Raw genomic sequence first — 19,405 nt, forward strand, 5'->3', positions numbered from 1 at the left:
CAAGTACTTGGAAATTTGAGCACATTACCCCTATACTGAGATCTCTTCATTGACTACCTTGTCAGGTTTGAGCAGATTTTAAGGTCCTGCTGCTCACCTACAAGGCTTTAAATGGACTGGCACCTTCATACCTCTCCGACCTTTTACACCTTTATGTTCCATCTCGTGCTCTACGATCTCAGAACTCTGGCCTTCTAAAGATTCCTAGAGCCAGAAAAAAAGACAATTGGAGAGCGTGCTTTTTCTTTTCGTGCCCCATTTTTGTGGAACCTCCTCCTTCAAGATATTAGGCAGGCATGCTCGTGGAGGTTTTTAAAACTAAGTTGAAGACACATTTGTTTACCCTATCCTACATGTCTTAATTCTTTACCTTCTTTTTTTTTTAAAAATTCTTACTGTTTTTAACTTGTATTGTGTTTTCTACTTGTATCGCTATGTATCGCTTTTATTTATTTATCTTTTTAGTTTCAAATAGCTGTACAGGACTTTGTTTAAAAGCGCTTTATAAATAAAGTTATTATTATTATCGAAGGGTTTTGTTGTGATTTAAATAAATAAAATTAAAAAAAATTAATATCACACCAAGCATCTCTGAAATCTCTGAAAAAGTAAATTCAGAGATGTGCCCTTGGTAGGGAGATCTATGTCATGTGCTTTTGGCACAGCATTGCTTGTTCAAAAGGTTCCTAGATCTGCAGCTACATGTCTTTTTGAAAAAATAAAAAGCTACTTAGTATTGTGACAAAGTCACTGAGTAGGCAAAGATGAGGTGACCTGAAGAGTGATGATCCCTGCCTGGAGTAAGAGACAGATGAGACAGGTAAGTCCGGTGCCCAAGCTTAGATGGTTTACATTTACACTAAATTCTGACCCCCAAAAATAAAAACCAAATATCTGAAGCTTTTATCTTTAAAACTGCTGGTTGATTACAAACCTGACAATGACAACAAGTCACATGCATACACTCCATTTATAATACAAACTAAACTTCACTTCACTGGCATTGTTAGGCAGATTTGTCCTTGGTACAAAGCCAGTTTCCTGTCACTATGATGGACAAGCTGCTGGCTTTAGCGTTGCATTTAACATTCAGGATGGAGTCAACGCTCTCATAAAACTCTTATTAGAAATTGAATGACCATTTCCTAAAATGTCAAACTATTCTTTTTATTTTATGGTTATGAGTAGTGGTTCAGAGCTGTGCGCCTGTCTATCTTGGTTAGAAAAAAAAACAGTCACCTTAGTCTTCCAAGGTCTAACTGCTGAGACCTATTTTCTGAACCGTCTGGACTCGAGGTTGCCACAATGGGAACTTCAGAGGTAGTCAGTCAGAAGTGGCAGGCCATAAATTTAACATGTTGAGTTCGTGCACAGTTTTATGATGGTACTTCAAACAAGGGTGGCTTAGGGCTTTGATGTTGAAATTGAAAGAAAGAAAGAACAGGGAAAGCAAAAGGGATCATCACAAATCCAAACTCTGTTGGTATTTCTGCAGAAAAAAATCGCCTTTGAGAAAATATACTGTGGCAAACTCTGTCACTTAGCTATCTGCTGATGTCTTTTTGTAAAACAGACTACCCTATATTGCCATATAAAAAGTAAATGCATAACAGCTCCTTTATCTACCTTCTACCAGTATTGATTTAATGGGAAATTGTGAAAATCAGTTGATGAGGAGAACAGGGAGGCAGAGCACAAGGAATGAGCTGTCGCCACATTTAGCATGCAGAGAGCGAGGTCAGAATGCTTTTCTCATTTCTCTAATTTGTGGCTCCGTGTCTTGTCTATCCTCCATCCTTCTGCCTGTGACCCGGAAATCAATCTCAGTATGCCACGTTGAAGGATGTCTCATTTCTTTAAATGCACTTGTAGAAGAGAGGAAAGAGGAGGTTTGTCAGAGGAGATGTAATTGACGATGGGCAGGTGTGTCCTTTGTCGAAGTGGGTTTTTTTTTTTACCTCCAGTGTATAAAAGAGATATGACTCACAGCTTGAATATATATATAAAAAAAACATGAGAGATGGACTGTTTAAATAACTGTTTTGTCAGTTATTTAAGATCAAGCTTTCTACCCTTCACCGTTTGTGCGTGACTAAAAAAGGTACGTATGTTGCGTAAAACATAATATTTAACTGGTCGCGCTTTCAAATACAGGCAACGAAGCATTATTTTGTTAATTGTCTCAACTCCTCTCTCCTCATAACCTTTCCTTGCCTCCTCTACTCACATCTCTGGTGGGAGGACCTAAGAAACAAGGAGAGGAAGCAAGGAAGATGAGCAATCTGGGAAATGAGAAAATGGAGGGATAGTCCAGCAGCATTTGTACATGACACGTTGATCCATCCCTGCATTCCTGTCTGTGCATGTACCTGCACTAGTGCAGTGTGTGTGTGTGTGTGTGTGTGTGTGTGTGTGTGTGTGTGTGTGTGTGTGTGTGTGAGAGAGAGAGACGGAGAGTTTGTTTGGCATAAAGCTCTTTCTCCCCATCTCTGATCTTGGTGGGGAGTCAATGGACCGCTTGTGACCCTGAGCATTCTGTCCTCTTAGAAAACCCTCCTCTTTTTGTTCTCTTCAGAGCACTTGAGAGCCTCCTCCAGCGTTTTTGTAACAGTCCAAATGAGATGGAGCCCGTCCCAAGACCCTGTCAAGGAGGCTCGGGGATTTACCACACACAAACAGCAGAGACTGTGCTCGCGTGTTGTCTCTGTTCCCCCCCTTTTCCTCCATTACAGACCACTCTTCATCGCCTGTCCTCTTCTTTCTGTCTCTTAAAAAATTTGTTTTGTGTTTCATAACTGGCCTAAAAGTAATGCTTGCATTATGAACCTAAAATCTAAAGCTCAGTAGAATTGACCTTATGGTGTTAGTAGGCTGCACAAACAGAATGGCACAGATCAGCTGTAGTTGTGTTAGCGTAGTGCAGTGTGGTGGTAGTTAACTAAAGTGGACCACTGGCATGGTGACACAAACCAACCGCTAATCCGCCTGCTGTCAGCATGATTGTCACACATGGCTCTCAAATGTGTTTGTTTATCATCAGCTCGTCATGTTCAACACATTCAGCAAATTGCTATGTGTCCTCATTTATAATGCCATAGTGTTACTTATAGGGTAGGAGTACTCACTGCACAACTTTTCACTTTTCTGTGCCAAATATATGACCAGCTGAATCCATGCTGAAGAGTTGCAGGGTGAAATTGCAAGAGCAAAATAACTGCAAAACACAGCAGGGGAGCAGAAGATAGACTATTGCGGGCTAAAAAAAAGCCATTCACACTACTCAACAAAGCAGCTTGTGTTGCTGTTGCACTGCACTATTGTCTGGTATGGTTGATACCGGTGTGGTCACTCTGTATACAGTGAGTAAATACTGAATTGGTGCTGTAAAACCAACCAGTTATTCAATATTGTAATGCTATTCTGGATACATGGAGGATAATATGTGCTACAGTATGCTACTGTAACTGATTCTGGAACAGGTAAAATGTTTTTATGCACCTGACATTGGAATGCCAACACTAGGTTATACACACTGGAGCATTTCAAGGTTATAAACTGCAAAAACGGATCTTTTTTTGTTTGTTTTAAATTATTAGTTGTGGTTCAAATGTTTTTGCTTTTATACATTCAAACCACAATCTAAATAAAGCTGAAAGGAGAGCCAAGGGTAATTGAAACAGAAAAAGAGTAAAAGTGAAACAGAGAGGGTGAAGGATGGGAGACCGAGAGCGAGGGAGTGAATGATGGAGGTGCCGTCACTGTGCAAGTCCCGGACTCTTGCTCATTAAGACAGTAATTCAAGCAGGGGATTAGAGAGTCAGACTCATGCACCGAACCCACTGGCTGCGGATGATGAATGGTGGTCAAAGCCTGTAATATCTCACTGACCGCCGCCGCGGTACATGAAAATATACAACGTCGTGTTTGAACAGGTAGTTAATACTGGGGGTGTGTGGATGGGTGACAGAAAAGAGTCCAAGCATGTTATGTTGTGTGTGTGTGTGTGTGTGTGCAGAGAAGAGCAGCTGAGAGTGACAGGTAGCAGTGCTGGGGGGGGGAAATTACTGGAATGAGTTTTGTAAAGCTCTTTAATAAACTTCTGTCCATCGAGTGTAACTGACCCAAGATTCTACAAGTGCAGCCAGGTTTTGAGAAGAAAAATTCACAAAGTTCACAAAATGACTGACAGGTATATGAGAGGAATAAACACAAAGAAAAACATAGAAAGACTCAGAAACTGAGTGAGGCGAGGGATGGAAGAAGGATCGTCCTTAAGTAAAATATATATTAAAGGTAAGCAGCTTACTCTCTGAAAATTTTCACACTTGCGCTGCATGACCCCTCTGAACAAAGCAGAGCAACTTCCAGCCCTGAGGGGCGCGAGTGCTGAGATGCTGCGTGTTTGTGACAGGGCAGTGCCTAAGAGTCTGTCATCGCCTCAGGAGAAGTCCCTCTGCACGTGACTTAAACCTTGACTACACCCAATTACGGCATTTCTCTGAGCAGAGTCAGTGTTCAGCATGACGTGGTAAATATTTAGGCCAATATATCTGTGCAAACATTACGTCAGACTTACAGACACCGTGTCAGAGTCACGTCTCCCGTCGATGCAGTTTCACTTCAGCACATCATCTGGTGCCTTAAAATTCTGTGCAGTTTCTCCTTGTGCGTCATTCGACATCAGTGTTTCACCGTTTTACAATAAATTTAATACAAATTTAATACAAATTTTCTAAATGGAAATCTGTTTTTAAATTACAGTAGCAATGCAGACAGATACAGCACAAAAAAATCCTTTTAAGAAAAGAAATAAAATTGCATTTCTAATTTTAGAGGCGTTCCCATCATTGTGGCAAACAGCCTGCATTTATGCAACCCACACAACCCTTAATCGGGATATTAATTTGCACCTTTGCTGTGCTAACAGCCTCATCTCTAATTTTGGTAATTTCCATGCTTTCATTTAACAAAAACGGCGAACATTCAAGCTTATAAAACCTTTTGAATTATCTAAAAAAAGGTTAGAAAATGCAGAGGCGTCAGGCTGCAAATGTGTTCTTCTTTTTCTTAGCTCCTGGAAAGTGACATTTTACCAATGAAAGGTTTCTGTCTGCACGGTAAAAGTGAATTTTACTCGACTAACCCAGTCCAAATCCTGAAGACATTATGAAACATTTCCACTGTTTGGAATTACAGGGATTGTATGTTTTTGGAATATATTAATTTGTAATGAAATGACTAATATTGCTTATAAATACTTTTCAGTTTTTCCACTCAAAATTACTATTACCCAAAAACCCATTCACTGTCCACAGTACCAACCTTTTTATTTACCACTCCATTACTGATTACAGCAAAGAATAATAGCTGGTGACGGCCCCGCTGAGTAGAATGTCAGCAAGGAAAAGCAGAGAAGGGGAGGGAAAAAGCAGGGATATTTATGGAAAGAATACGACTTTGATCATTGTGATGATACGGCACAGAAGTAAATAAGTTACACGGGGGTTACAGAGATGTCCTTGGCCGGGTTGCTATGGTGACACTGAAATGTGTGTTTTGTAGTGTGTGTGACAGAGAGCTGTGAGTGACTGACAGTGCAGGAGCAGACAGGGTACATATGTGTTTGAGCGCGGTGTGCGTATTCAGGCTTGCATAATAAAATCAGAACAGGCCTGCTGCTTTTCAGTGCAATATGTTTCCAGCTGTCAGATGCATACAGAACGGCCTCATTGTTCCCATAGGGTGCTTCAGACAAAAGTGCACATGTGCTGAAAATAGGGTAGACTGTACATTCAAACCATGTATAGTGAATGCCATCAATGGTGTACTTACAGGGGATGGTGCGTAGGTAGAGGTTGTCCCGTATGATCTGTTGGAGCTTGTGGTCCAGCGAGCCCTTCTGAAACTGCAGACTGAGGTAGTGGCGCAGGTCCGTGTTCAATACTTTTCCTGCATCAACAGAAGCAGAGGCAAGGAAGGTCAATAAAAACATGTTGGTAGTCTCTCAGAAGAGTTTATGCCTAAAAGGAAATCCATCCAAGTGGCATGTACCCTCACAAAGTAATCAATACAACAAAATGAGATTAAACTGTTTTTCTTGACAAAACTGTAACCCTTTCATGCCTCAACTTAATATTTACGTTTCTTTCTCAGGGAATAAACTGTGTTCTGTGTAATTATTTGATGCAAACTGTGCTAACAAAGAGAAACATGAAATGGAGACGACTTAATAAAGACATGGGTTTTATTTTTAGAACATCATACAAGTTAAAATCAAGGTATAAGAAAAACACTGTCATGAAAGCATGAAGAGCTTAACAAACAACATGGTTTGACCAATTTACCCAAGAGATGTCTTTTCAGGTGTCGATAATTAAGCAATTAAGCCCATGCAACTCCCTGAACACTCCTGCAGTGATATTGCAAGGCACGGAAAATGGCCAGCTGCAGTCTGCCAGTAGTACTTTAAGTGTAATCATTTGAATTCAGTTAGGTGTATTTTGATTCATTCTATATAGACAGTATACAGACAGTATAAAGGGACACGCTAACGAATGAATGGTAGCTTACATTAATCAATGAAAGGGCAGTACAGAGGTTAGCAAGCAGTTTCCTACTTAAGAGTTTTTTAAATTTTGATACTCTGGGTTAATTGTAAGACCCTCCCTGAATGAATGAGGTTAAATTAATGAAACAAAATGTAAAGATCATTTGGTAAACTCAAAATTCACAAGGGGCAAGGGAAAACAAAGTCAGAAACTGACAGAATATATTCTTATGTGGAGAGTATGTGAGACCACCTGTCCTTTCAAGCTGAGAGCTTAAATCCTTGTTGATTTGCCTTCTAAGTCCAGGTCGATTACACAATTGAAAATGTAACTGAGGGGGAGAACAAAGGTTAAACTGATTATTAAACTTTGATCTCTTCTGTGAAATTCACTGTAATCATTTAGGATGATTGGGGATTTGGAGTACAAAAGAGACTATAGAGGGATTTCTGGCCTAGAAACACTTAAAAAATTGATTGCAAAGCTGCAGTAGATTACATCTCTGACTGTTTGTTGCATTCTGAGTAATCGGAACAACCTGGACCGAGCTGAATCCATTCATCCGAGGCAACAAATCGGAAATCCAAACCGCTAAGAGACAGTTGATAACAACTGTGCTTGTTGCTCGGTGGTCTTTACAGTTTCAATAACCTCGCACAAGACTCATAAACTTTTTTACCAAAGACACGCAATGCCACAACCTCCAAAAAGCAAGACACCAGAGATTTTCATAAGAAAATCTGAAAAGATTTCGCCTTTGCTCTCAACTCCCAGAAGCCTTTGAAAAAACAAAGAAAGTTCATGCAAAGTTTGAGGCAGAGGAAGACTTCTGAGTCGTCATACACAAGCAGGGAAAAAAAACTTTTTCTTTGAAAGAACATGATGAGGAGTTTGGAAAACAGGAAGAGATCTTCGTTGCCTGCAAGCCCTCATCCTCCTCATCTCTTGACAGAGAGAGTAGGCTTTGAAACAGCGTGACTACGGAGAAGTAATCATTTTCCCCCCATTTCACTTCTATTCTCTCTTCGTGTCTTTCCCCTCTTTGTGGTGCACACAGCCCAAACTCTGCTCAGCATGACACTGTTCTGCATTGCTATGAATACCAATCATAAGGACTAAAGATGAGATCTCGCTACTGTAGATGCAGTATATGTACTAATAGAGAGGGGAGAGGCACTAGACTAAGGAGGGGTGATAGAATAATGATGAGCTTTGGGTATATTTCCATAAGCTTACTCAACCCTCAAATCCTCTTTTCCTCATCAGCTCGTGACAGAAGCCAACACAGGCCATTATTGTGACAGCGCAGCTTTCCGATTATTTTGTGTTCTAAACTTACTCTCATTCCAGGTTTTGGAGGCTACTGACTCAAATCAAAATGCCCCTCATGTCCAGAGGCCTTGCTGCCATCTGACAGTTTTAGGAGCTGTCATCCCGCCGGGCTTGGCTTTTCAGAATAAAGGTTGCATGTTCTCCGTCTGCCTCTCCAAAGAGGGCTGCATTACAGCTGGTCTAGCAGACAGACAGATTGAAACTGGTGAACCAAGGCCCAATCTGGAAACTTCATCTCAAAACTGTCCCAGAATATCCTTTTCAGCTTGCACACATGGGAATTAATAGGGAAGTGAGGCTTTTTCAGCAAACTACATGTGCTCCATATGCTCACTGACAGCTCATAACTTAGTATACAGATAAAGAAATTCAGCAAATTTAAATTCAAATCACTAAAACTGCTTCTTCTTAAAACTGGAGCATTGCCACTTTTTGGCAGTTAAACCTGCAACAGCTAGACTATTACTGAAATGTCAGTTTGGTTTTCAGAGAAGGGAACTTACAGGAGTATCAGATTAACTCAAATTATTCACAGCTAAGATAAGCCTAAAGTGATAAAAGCAGTTAAATGTATGGCTGAAAGATGCTTTCTGCTTTCTTTGATGACTGGGTGGCTTGCATAGCAAAAAAGTGCAGATTTCAGACAATTCATAACCATCAGAAATGTTCAAGAATCTACAATATTTAATATTTGATTATGATTTTTAACTAAATCATGCAAATGCCTTGGTTAGGATGCTATAATTCATATTTTTTCCTATGACTGGGTTTTTTCCTTTCATTTCCTCCCTGATGTAGCGTCCTTTTAAATTTTCTTCCAGGAGTATGAGGACTCTTTTCATTGTCTTCAAGATTCATTGTTCAAGTTGTGGGAATGTCTGAGGGTCCATTCAGACTTTGCATGTAACACTGGACTTCACAGATCAGCTCCACTAGACTAATTGTGTCATCATTCCTTATTCTCAAAACCTCCCCGCGCTCAAGACTTTCACATCAAATATTAGTCTGCATATTGAACCCTTAATTGTAGGTTAACTGTGCATTTGGGATGATGAAACTCACTCTTTGATGATGAAGAAAGTCTTCTCACAACTGTCAACTTCTCACTGTAATGCTTCATCATGCCTCAACAATCAAAGGAGAACAATCCTCAACAAACACATATACAGATGCAGTGAAGATACTAGGTGTGAATGTGCCGTAATGTAAGACAGTTGAGTAGCCACTGGATAAATAAAAGGGCAAAAATGCATGCACTCCCAGGCACACATACCCACTGCTCTGATCTGTTTACTTCAGTACGAGTACAGTGCTACAGTGCGGCCTTTGTGGTTTCCTGGGTCCTGTCAGACACTGTTAGCAAGTCTGTCACATCAGAGAAGTTCCTCATTGCACCTCCCCATAGATAACATTGCTATTGTAGCAGGCCTCATTTTTCTGTGACAGGGCTTCAATGGGCTTTATTGTACCCCATCAGCCATCCACTCAGTTGGAGGTTATTTCTCTACAGTGAGCCAAAAAGATGAGCAAACTGTACAGTAGCTGTCTACAAAAGAAAATAATAAGGGGAAAAAATTGATCTAATTTCTGTCGAATTTCTTTTATTTAAAATGATTGTTTCCTCAATTTTGACAGTCCCCCCCTCCATTGCATTGTTCACTGTGCTGCAGTCAAATTGATGGTAGGAAATCGGACCTAATTTATTTCTTGTCAGTTATATTGTGACATGTGTTCGCAGGCTTCCGCCCATTTTGGATGAGAGTAGTCTAATCAAATGGACATATCCCTTAAATATTAAGCTGTTGCTTCACATCCCACTCTTCTCACGAATCCTTTCATCTGCTACCTTGTCATTTTTTCATGAAGTAATGGCAGGGGATGTGTCAGAAAAGAGCAAGGTCACCCACGGGAATCCTTCAGCTGCGTGTTGCATCAGCAGTACTGTTTTCTCTCCGAAACTCAAAGAAAATATCTGCACTCGCTCTGCAGAAACAGAAGCGGTGCCTGGCACCCCTAGTGAAGCGACAGACTGTTAACATCCTCACATAGACCAACACCTCACTCAGAAGCCACAGAATTAGATTAACACTCGAAGCTCAAGACATAACTCTCTCTCACACACACGTCATGCATCTGTTTGAGGAGATTTGTTCAGCGAATTGCAAATTCCAGTCCGCATATTATACAAAAATGCAGACTGTGAAAATGATTATGTAAGCCTGACAAAACGTCATGTCACTTTTAAACTGAAGTACTGAGACAAGCAATTAAGAAAGAGAAAAAACCATTAGTTACATTAGTGATATTCATTTCATTCCAGTGTGATGTAATCTGATGGTGTTCCAACTCTCTAAGTATGCTTCATGTACTTCTAAAGCAGCTAACCATTTGTTGTTAAAAACTGTACTCTATATTACATATTATCTGTAGGTTACTGTAAGTTCAAATCACTTTTTAAATTTATTAATAAGATATGCACATTTTGACCAATGATTTGATTATGATGTAATCACTGAATTGCAAGCTTTAGGTTTTCTGATGAAACAAGACAGAATAACCACAGCCTGCATCCAAGTTTGCCTTCCACAGAAGTCTCAAAGGAATAGTGTTGGAAAAATACACTTTTTTCCTTCCTGGGGGAATAAATGAGAAGATGTCTCTATCTTTAAGATTAAGATGAAGCTACTACCAGCAGATAGTTAGCTAGTGCAATGGTTAAATGGTCACCTCAAACCTTATTAAAACATAATATATTTTTCATTTAGTCCATACAAATAACAACTTGTACAAGTTTTTTAAGGATACAAGTGGCCCCGCAGCAGTTATTACCTCCCCTTTACCATAGAGACGTGACAGGCTATCAATCATCTCATTAAAATATTGACAAATACATAAATAAATGCCTGGCATGTTTTAAAATGCATGATATTGTGTTTCTCTTTAAGCACAGTGAAAGTTGAGCAAATGCCTGGAGTCAGTTGTGACATTTCATTCTGAGGCCTTCTCCCTTAGGGAGAAGTCCACTGGGAGGTCATTATCTCTGTTGTCTGTCACTTAATTAACTGACATCTGAATAAGGAATATGTCGTCAGGTCTTGAGCTGTTCTTTGACACCTCTCTCTATACACTGATGGAAACATAAGGCATGAATTCCCCCGAGACATATATATGCTATGCGAATGCAAAAAAATACCTCAACCCATGAATTGGATAACTGAAGATGACCACCAGAAAAAAGGAGCAAACAGTCCACGTAAAATGGTTAAAATAGATGAGGAAGCGGCAAAAAGTGAATAAACGGTTAAACCACCTAAAAAATTTAGGTATCAATTAAAATTATTGGCTGAAAGCATGATAGACTAATATTAGAAATACTGTAGTAGTACAGGAAAAGAAAGTACAGTAAATCTATCAGCAACCTTAGCAAACAGCATACACACTAAACATAACATATGGGTTAATTGGTCATTAAGAATACTAAAACAGAAAGAAATGGAAATTGTACTGCACATGAAAAACTAAAAGTAGTCAAGAATACATTTTAACAAAATTGTTTTTAGTAAACATGCTTTTGGTACTTCAAATGAAACAGGTTGGGAACATCTCCTATAGTGTAAATTTATTCACTGGTTAGTTTAGCAATACACCTGGAGACAGGAAAAAATAGCTTGACTCTGTTAACAGATTTTATCATAACAGTGACCAGTTACTATGTCAGGCAACCAGAGGAGGCTCCAGGTATCGCTCATCGCAGCTAAGAAGTAGTTTAGCAGGTAAAACCTAGTATGAAGGGGTTTACAGGGTTAATCAACATCTAAAACATTAATTAGTCGCATGCCCTGACCCAACAGTGAATAGTGTCAGCTGCCACTCCATCCCACCCACCCGCTTCCACATCACCTGCTGGTTTTTACCAGTGTCTGCTTAAAACACAAAATGCTTATAATCCAACCACTGGTTTGTTATTGAAGTACAAAATTTTATGTTATAATGAAGAGAAAGCCAGAACTACAAAGACACAGCTCAGCGTTTCACTTCTCCCACTATAATAATTGTACATATTGTATGTAATAGAAAGGTGACAGATAAAAATGAAATAATACTGAGTTGTGTGGATCTATTACTGTGTAGGGGGCATTTTACTGACATGGTTCGAATCCCCTACAGTCTGGGAAGAAAAGGTTACTGGTAAAGCAGTCAAGTTTTTTCAGAGTGATCTCCTTTATCCTTTGATGAAACATTCCCATCAAATAATGATGATGATGATCTCTTACAGGAAAACAACATTCTCATGATGTGTATGACAATTATGTGAATGAAATGCTATGGCATTGCAGTTACCACATCTGATACCAACTGAATAACTGGGAGATTCGGACTAAACATGTTTGTATACAGTGTTCTCCACCACTATCATCAAAGCACCAAAGAGAGAAGATCTTTGGATAGCATGGTGTTTGATCCCTCCAGTCTCCAAACTCAATTAAACAAACACCCCTGCATGGGTTCTTCCAATATTGAAACCTGTCTCATGTTGTGTATTTGTCTTGCTCCAGTTAAAAGGAAATAAATAATGGGGAAAATTTATATGCAGGTTTAAAGACAGTAAATATATGCACTTTACTAAGTGCACATAGAAAATTCAGTATTAAAATGTATGCATAAAGAGCACGAAAATCCATGCAATATGTAAATGCACCACATATAAAATATGATAAAGACATACTTTGTGCTATTTGGACTCTTCCTTACATTCTGAGATTTAATCTTAGGTGTTTCTTACACTCTTCACTTTTAATTCACTCTCTCTAATGCTCTCCTGCACCCATAGTTCAGGGAAGCTTGATCTTTCTAGTCCCTTTAGCCTTCCCTACCCATTCATCATGTGATGTATGACAAGTCACCGACATCCTCTGACATCAAGCTTGCCTCTATCTCCTGTGGCACTTGTTCAAAGAGAGTTTGCTACAGCATCAACACCTGCAAGACCTCTGGTTTGGCTCCCCTCATAGTTCTCATAAATTTCCTGGACTGACAGAGCGCCACCCCCTTCCCCTAACCTTGCAGCTTCTTGTGGCCATTTTAGGGGACAAAACTGCCCGAGGGAACTTCTGAGGGGCAAGTTTAGCAAAGAGCCTCGCCTCAATTTTTCAGACAGTTGTCCGTGGGACTAGGATCTCGCTGACTCCGTCGAGAGAAGCGGTGTGCCATAAACCCGGCTTATGATCTCACACCTCACACAGAACCGTCAGATGAATTATCTTCACTTATATAACTGGCATGTGGAGTGTTACTACGGCTGGAGGATTCTGTAATAGAGGGACATGATGGGCCACTCTGTAGCCATGTTTTTCAGTCTGTCTGCTTGGCTGGCTGGCTATAGAGCTATGCAAAGTTAAACAGGCAGTGGTCTCACATGCCCAAACCACTCTCCGCACACTTCATTTCACCTCATTTTCACAGTGTGCCCACACCGGGACAGAAGTCTGACATAAGCAGCTTAGAGGGATGAACTAAAAGAGGAGTGGAGAGAGGGCATGGGGAGGCAACAAGAAAAAAATGGAAAAACAAAAAAATTTAGCAGGCGATTAGATTTGTATATTTGACGATGTCAGGACTTCATTTAAAAGAAACTATTTAAAGGCAGTGCTTAATTTTTTTCAGACTTTATTTTTGTGACAGAGACAAGCACATACTCATATGGAGGCAGTGTGTAGACGGTGTGTGCACTTTTAAGTAGACTGCAAATAAAATCAACAAAGCAGATATATTAGCTGATATATTATGAATATTTTGAAATCCAAATACATGATTTCTTATATGAGGTAATGAGAAGTTAAGAACCCTCAATATCAAAAAGGCAAAAGTTAAAAGTGAAGCTCACATCCCATATGTAACATAAACCTGGGCTGCGGCCCCTCGACAATAAAGACTACAAATATTCCCTTGTATGATCATAGCATGACACATTTCCAACCCACTAATCTTCCAACTACACAGAGAGACATCTGCCTCTGCATTAAAGTTAACTAGCCATATGCTTTCCTCTCCTCTGCCCTCCTGCCCCTCCCCTCTCTTGTCCATCACCACACAGGAGATGGAGGAATGACCTTCCTCCTGTAAAGTAAAGGCAAGATCAGACCAACTCAGCAGAAGTGCAGTGGTGGGAGTGAGCTGGGGTGTGCGAATTAACAGCAGCATCAACAGCAGCAGTGCTGTGATAATGTGAGGCGGGAGATGTCCTGGTCCCAGAGAGACGGGGGGCAGGGCGGGGTGGGAAGTGAAGATAATGAAAAGTGGAAGAAAGAGCATGAAGAAGTGTTGAGAGGAAAGAAGACTTTTAGCCTGCAGGTGCTGAGAGACACACTGTTGCTCTAGTTTACCTATTTTGTTTCCAAAAGCTTCCACCTTTAATTGTAGTTCTCTCTTTTTGCTGTCTCACAGTCCCTCACAGCCTGACTTCTCTTCATCTCATGTCTGTACTTTTAATGAGAAGTCTGTGGACCAAGCCTCTGTTCTATCATTAATGTGGTCTGTGCAGAATGAAGCAGCTGAAGATATAGACACAGAAATACACAAAAAACACATCTCCTGTAGATCCTCGCTCGGCATCAGAGTCTAGCGTCATGCTCAAGCAACATGTCTTCAATAACAGCGTATTTATTCATTCAACTAAAATCTGCACCACACTGAAAGCAGAACGTCCGTGACGTTGTTCATCCAGCTAATGATCATCATAATTCATATGCAACCTTGAACTTTAGCATAATTTGGATGAAGGGCTATTTGGTGATCATAACTGGAAGTTTTATAAACATCTGACTAATAATCTCAAAGGAGTAGCAATTCATGTGAAATGCAGATAACAGATATTCGGATCGTTGGCGATCAATCCAGCGGTGTAGACAGTTCACTTAAAACCACAGATGTTAACCTCATGGAGGGAAATTAGTGACATCACTAATGCCATGAAGATTTAACCTTGCGGCATCGTGGATGTCTGCACATCATTTCACAAAACTCTACCAGCTGTTGAGATATTTATGTTACTTTTATTGCTATAAATGCAAGCGGCACTGCCAAAATGTTCTTTATAAACTGAATCATCTCTTTTTAAATTAATAGCAGCCTTGAGAGCAAGAAAATATTTGTCATATTTTGGATTTGACTGATAAATTTGGATCTATAAGCCTCACCAGCTTTATTTTCTCCTGGCAAAAATCTGCCCATGTTGTATTTAATATGGTGTTTTGATTTCTGAATAAATCTTGCCAGACTCAGTCTTGACAGCCTTGTTAGCATACCAGCACGGTCAATTTTTTATTGTTCCCAGTGGATCCGATTCTTTCAGCGATGTCTTTTTCTCCCTGCGGTAATGTACATCCTCTGAGCCGCTCAGTTTGAAAAGCCAATGGTGTGGCTGATGTGCATTTCTTATTCACTGCCTCTCTTCACTTTACCTGTTTCACATGCAAAACTACATCTGGCATAAATGGATGCAAACACTGTTTCTGCAAGAGAGAAACGAGTTTTCAAGTTATATCTAAAAAAAACAAAAAAAAACAAGTGTGACTCAAGTGGGCTGTGTTGTTCTCTGCTTGTGGGACGGTCTGTCTAATCCCAAGCTTGTTGTCAAATCATGTCTCCATAAAAGTGAAGTCATGTTTTTTTTTCTTTTTTTGTGGTGCAAGAGCCAAGCCAGGCATGTTCAATTATTGAAACCCAGGGAAAACTGTAAGAAAGGGAATGTATTAGCAACTGAAATTAGGTGGAAGCCGACTAACATGCTCAGGCAGTCAGAAACATAAAATAAAAGCCTGGGTTCTCATTCTGCATCACCTCAGACCTAATGGCACAGTGTGTTTTCCTCTTTGTCGTGTCAAACCAAGGCACCATAAACAGAAGCAGCTCATAAAGTGCATTGAGAAGTACTCTAGCAGCCACTGTAAGTGCAAACCTGTAACCCTAAGTACTGTTTAGTCAACACGGCATAAAAAATCTGTGCATTATTGCATCTACTGAGCTCATGAGGAATTCTTTTTGATGTTTAATGAGTCTACAGTGAGCAAAAAGATCTGAGTCATCCTTAACCCAAGATGGCTGTCGAGTGCCATAGTCTGCAGCTTTGCCATTAATCCTGCCAGCCACTGGGGAATGGTGAGAGAAATATGGGCTATCACAGTCATCTTCCTCAGTGGTAACTAACAGATAGTCAAACTACAAAGTGCTCATTAATGTGGGTCATAGCAAAGTGAGGGCAGGAAACCGGGAAATCTCTGGCTCACTGTTTCTCTCTCTCTCTGTGAGGAATTTAAGTGACTGACAGATTGACAGAGGAGGATAATATTATTAATTCAACCACATGCACACCCAGAAAAAAGATAAGCTTGAAATAGAACCGTAGTTGTTGCTGTGGTGATGAGATGTGCTAGCTTAGCTGTTTTCAGACAGCAGCCACATCACCAGATTTGGCAGAGAACGAAAACGAAAGAGAGCAAGATTGTGCAAGTGTCACCACAGAGACAGTTAGAATTTGTGTGACACTCAGCACTATTATCCAGTTCATTACAGTGCGTTGTCATTAAGAGCAACTTCCCAACGTCCGGACCAAAGGACTAGTCAATCTAGATGCGTCTGTCATCATATACAGACTGAACAAAAGGTGCAGCTCACCGTCTAATTCTGCTCTCCGGGCAATAACTCTTCTTCCACTTTCTGTTTTATCATTATGACTTCTTGTGGATGGCAAAGGTCGTCTTTTCCGTGCTGCCTGAAATGCTAGTCCATCGCCTCCAATACCATGCATTTTACTGTTGAGTGAGCAAAGAGCATCCTGGGGGCACTGGGGCATCTTATGAAAGTGCATTGTGTTGAGAGAGCACAAAGCACAAGTATATTTCACCTTAGACACACATGCACACACCCTCATCCAAGTACAGCATCACGTTCCTAAGATGATCACAACACTTATATATGGCAGCTACATCTGTCTGCCTCTGCTTCTCATGTAAATTTCTAGCCAGTTTATTGCACAGTTGTGCAAAGCGGTTAGACTAGCGGTGTAGCCTTGTTGCTACACCGAGGATGAGGACACGCAACACAAAAAACTATGTTAAGCTTTTCTGAGGCCAATGGTTAGTTTTTAAACAGAGTTTGAATGGAGGAAATATAAATGTCACTATTAGAAACACATCTTTGACCTGTTGGCAATTTATTTAAAGAGTGATCCTTTTTATGAGACAGTTTTGTTATTTCCAGCCATGAGACTCATTATATCAGCCCTTTAGAGGTAATAGGGCTGAAGCATTTTCTTTTTATTACCAGTAAAGCAGCAGAACATTTCTGTGATTATTATTTATTTCTTTTATCAGAAAATGCACACTAATTTCAAGGCAAGGCAACTATCAAAGCTGAAAGATTTAAATTGGAATTTATAATTACATAATGCGCAATTAAAAATATTTAGAGCTGTTTTCCTTAAATGGCTTTTAAATGATCTAATTAGTCAAAAGAGATTCAGATCAGCTTTCTTTTGATCAACTGCAGTTGTCCCTGGGAAACACTAGAGGACTGAAGCAGCTCTCTCCCACTGCAAAAACATGCTATTTGCAATGCACAGTAAACACCATGGCTTTCTATATGGAAATGATTGTGATGTGCTCATTACAACTTGTGTAATTAAATATAACTATGTTGTGTAAACTTATGCGAGCTAAAGCCAAACTGAGTTTGAGATTATATATAGAGGAGGAGGAGGGAAAAACAACTTCATCAACATCTGCACGTTTAATGTTCTGCAGCTGTGTGCATTCAGCAAGTGCAGCATACAGTGCGGCTGTAGGAGCACTCAGGTGAGAAGTTCATGATGAGATATCCAGAGGATAATGATAGCAATTCCAATAACTCGCTTCGCTCACTGCACACCCACTCGCTCACTGTGCAGAATCTTAATCCTGGGCTGTAATCCTGCTGACTGAGAGGACCCAGAGAGCCATTTATAACAATGCGAGCAATAAAGAAGATGGCACAAAATACATCCCCACCGTGTTTATGACAGACACTCAGATTACATCGGCTCTGAATCTGAAAATAACTAAAGTGCAGCACAGCTATATCCCAGGCTTGTTGCCTTATGCTATAAGCTGTCATTATATCTCGGCAACTATGTCTGCTTGTTGAGTATTTACTATAGTAAACACTTTGCAGTAGTGCAAGTATGATTCCACTACCAGAATTTCTCACAAATTATGATAAGGCTGCAGTCTGCACCATGATCTGAGTCAGAAGGGTGAATAATGTGTTGGCTTCATACCAAAATAATAATAATAATATAATAATACAGAGACAGAGAAGAGAAATGACAGAGGTTTAATCAGAGGTGAAAGCAGCCTGCGCTGATTAGGCTGTGGAGGTGTGGTTGTGGATCTGCAGACGGGGATTAACCGCTAACCCCATCATGAGCTTATATTGCTATAACTACAGTTTTAGTTGGGGAGTCTGCTTGAAAACAGTTGGAAACACAATTTGCTGAGCTCCTAATTGGCAAAAGGCTGAGAGAGTTTGAGGGATTGCAGGATTTTGGTACTAAAGGGTAAAGAATCCATTGGTGGCTCTCTTTTTTTTGGTTTCTGCCAAGCAAAAAAGCAACCACATGGCTTAGACTGCCAGACAGAAATTATGCTGCATATTGTAGACTATGTATGCATTTCTACAGAGAATACATAAAGATTTTTTAATACAACCTTTTGTCCAATTTAAACAAGTTTGCAAAAGTTAAATATTGTATAATGACAACAATACAAGAAATAATTAAAAAAATATCAAAATCTGAAGTTTTCAGTGTTTGAAAAGTATAAAGTGATTTGATCCAGCTCTACCTTTACCTAACTTTGTGTAAGCATAACCTAACTTGGGCATAAGAGACACCAATCTCCTGTGTTCAGAAAATATACATATGAATAACAAGTTCAAATGAAACAATACAACACTGAGTATTCCCATAAAGTGCTTTATTAGGGGTTTTGGGTCGCAGTATGTCAACAGAACAGTTTAAATCTACTCTGGCATTTAGTTTATAAGCCTCTGGAACTATTCCTTCAGAAGCTATATGGTGTTTTGAGCGGTAATGACTAATTGCAGCCCCTGTGCCATATGGATAGGGGCATTACCGCTTCAATCGGGATAAAATGATTTCATAGGACAAAGGCAATGACTCTTACAATTTTGTACTAAATCCTCTGAGGGGGCCTGAGGGAAAACGTCCCTTTACATGTGACATTTTGAGACAGCATATTTCATTCAACCAGCCCAAAAATATTCTAGTCATATTAGTGTTTATTTTGTATAGGTGTGAAAACAGGTGCATCAATTTAGATCTAACTATGACAATATGATAATCAGCTGACTCCAGTGAAATTGTAAATAACCACATGGAAGAGAAGAGAAGAGAAGAGAAGAGAAGAGAAGAGAAGAGAAGAGAAGAGAAGAGAAGAGAAGAGAAGAGAAGAGAAGAGAAGAGAAGAGAA

General features: G+C 39.9%; 1 protein-coding gene across 5 annotated transcripts in view; it reads right to left on the minus strand.

Moving 5' to 3' along the window:
* Nucleotides 1-19,405, minus strand: part of LOC102305743 (membrane-associated guanylate kinase, WW and PDZ domain-containing protein 3) — a 122,677-nt gene that overhangs the window by 34,235 nt on the left and 69,037 nt on the right. For all 5 annotated transcript variants that reach the window (XM_042218998.1, XM_042218997.1, XM_042218999.1 and 2 more), the window contains exon 2: nt 5,833-5,949. In XM_042218998.1, coding sequence (XP_042074932.1) covers nt 5,833-5,949 — 117 coding nt within the window. The remainder of the gene's footprint in view (nt 1-5,832; nt 5,950-19,405) is intronic.

This window comes from Haplochromis burtoni, unplaced genomic scaffold, assembly GCF_018398535.1.
Source record: "Haplochromis burtoni strain Fernald_Lab_line unplaced genomic scaffold, NCSU_Asbu1 Contig_26, whole genome shotgun sequence".
Taxonomy (NCBI): Eukaryota; Metazoa; Chordata; class Actinopteri; order Cichliformes; family Cichlidae; genus Haplochromis; species Haplochromis burtoni.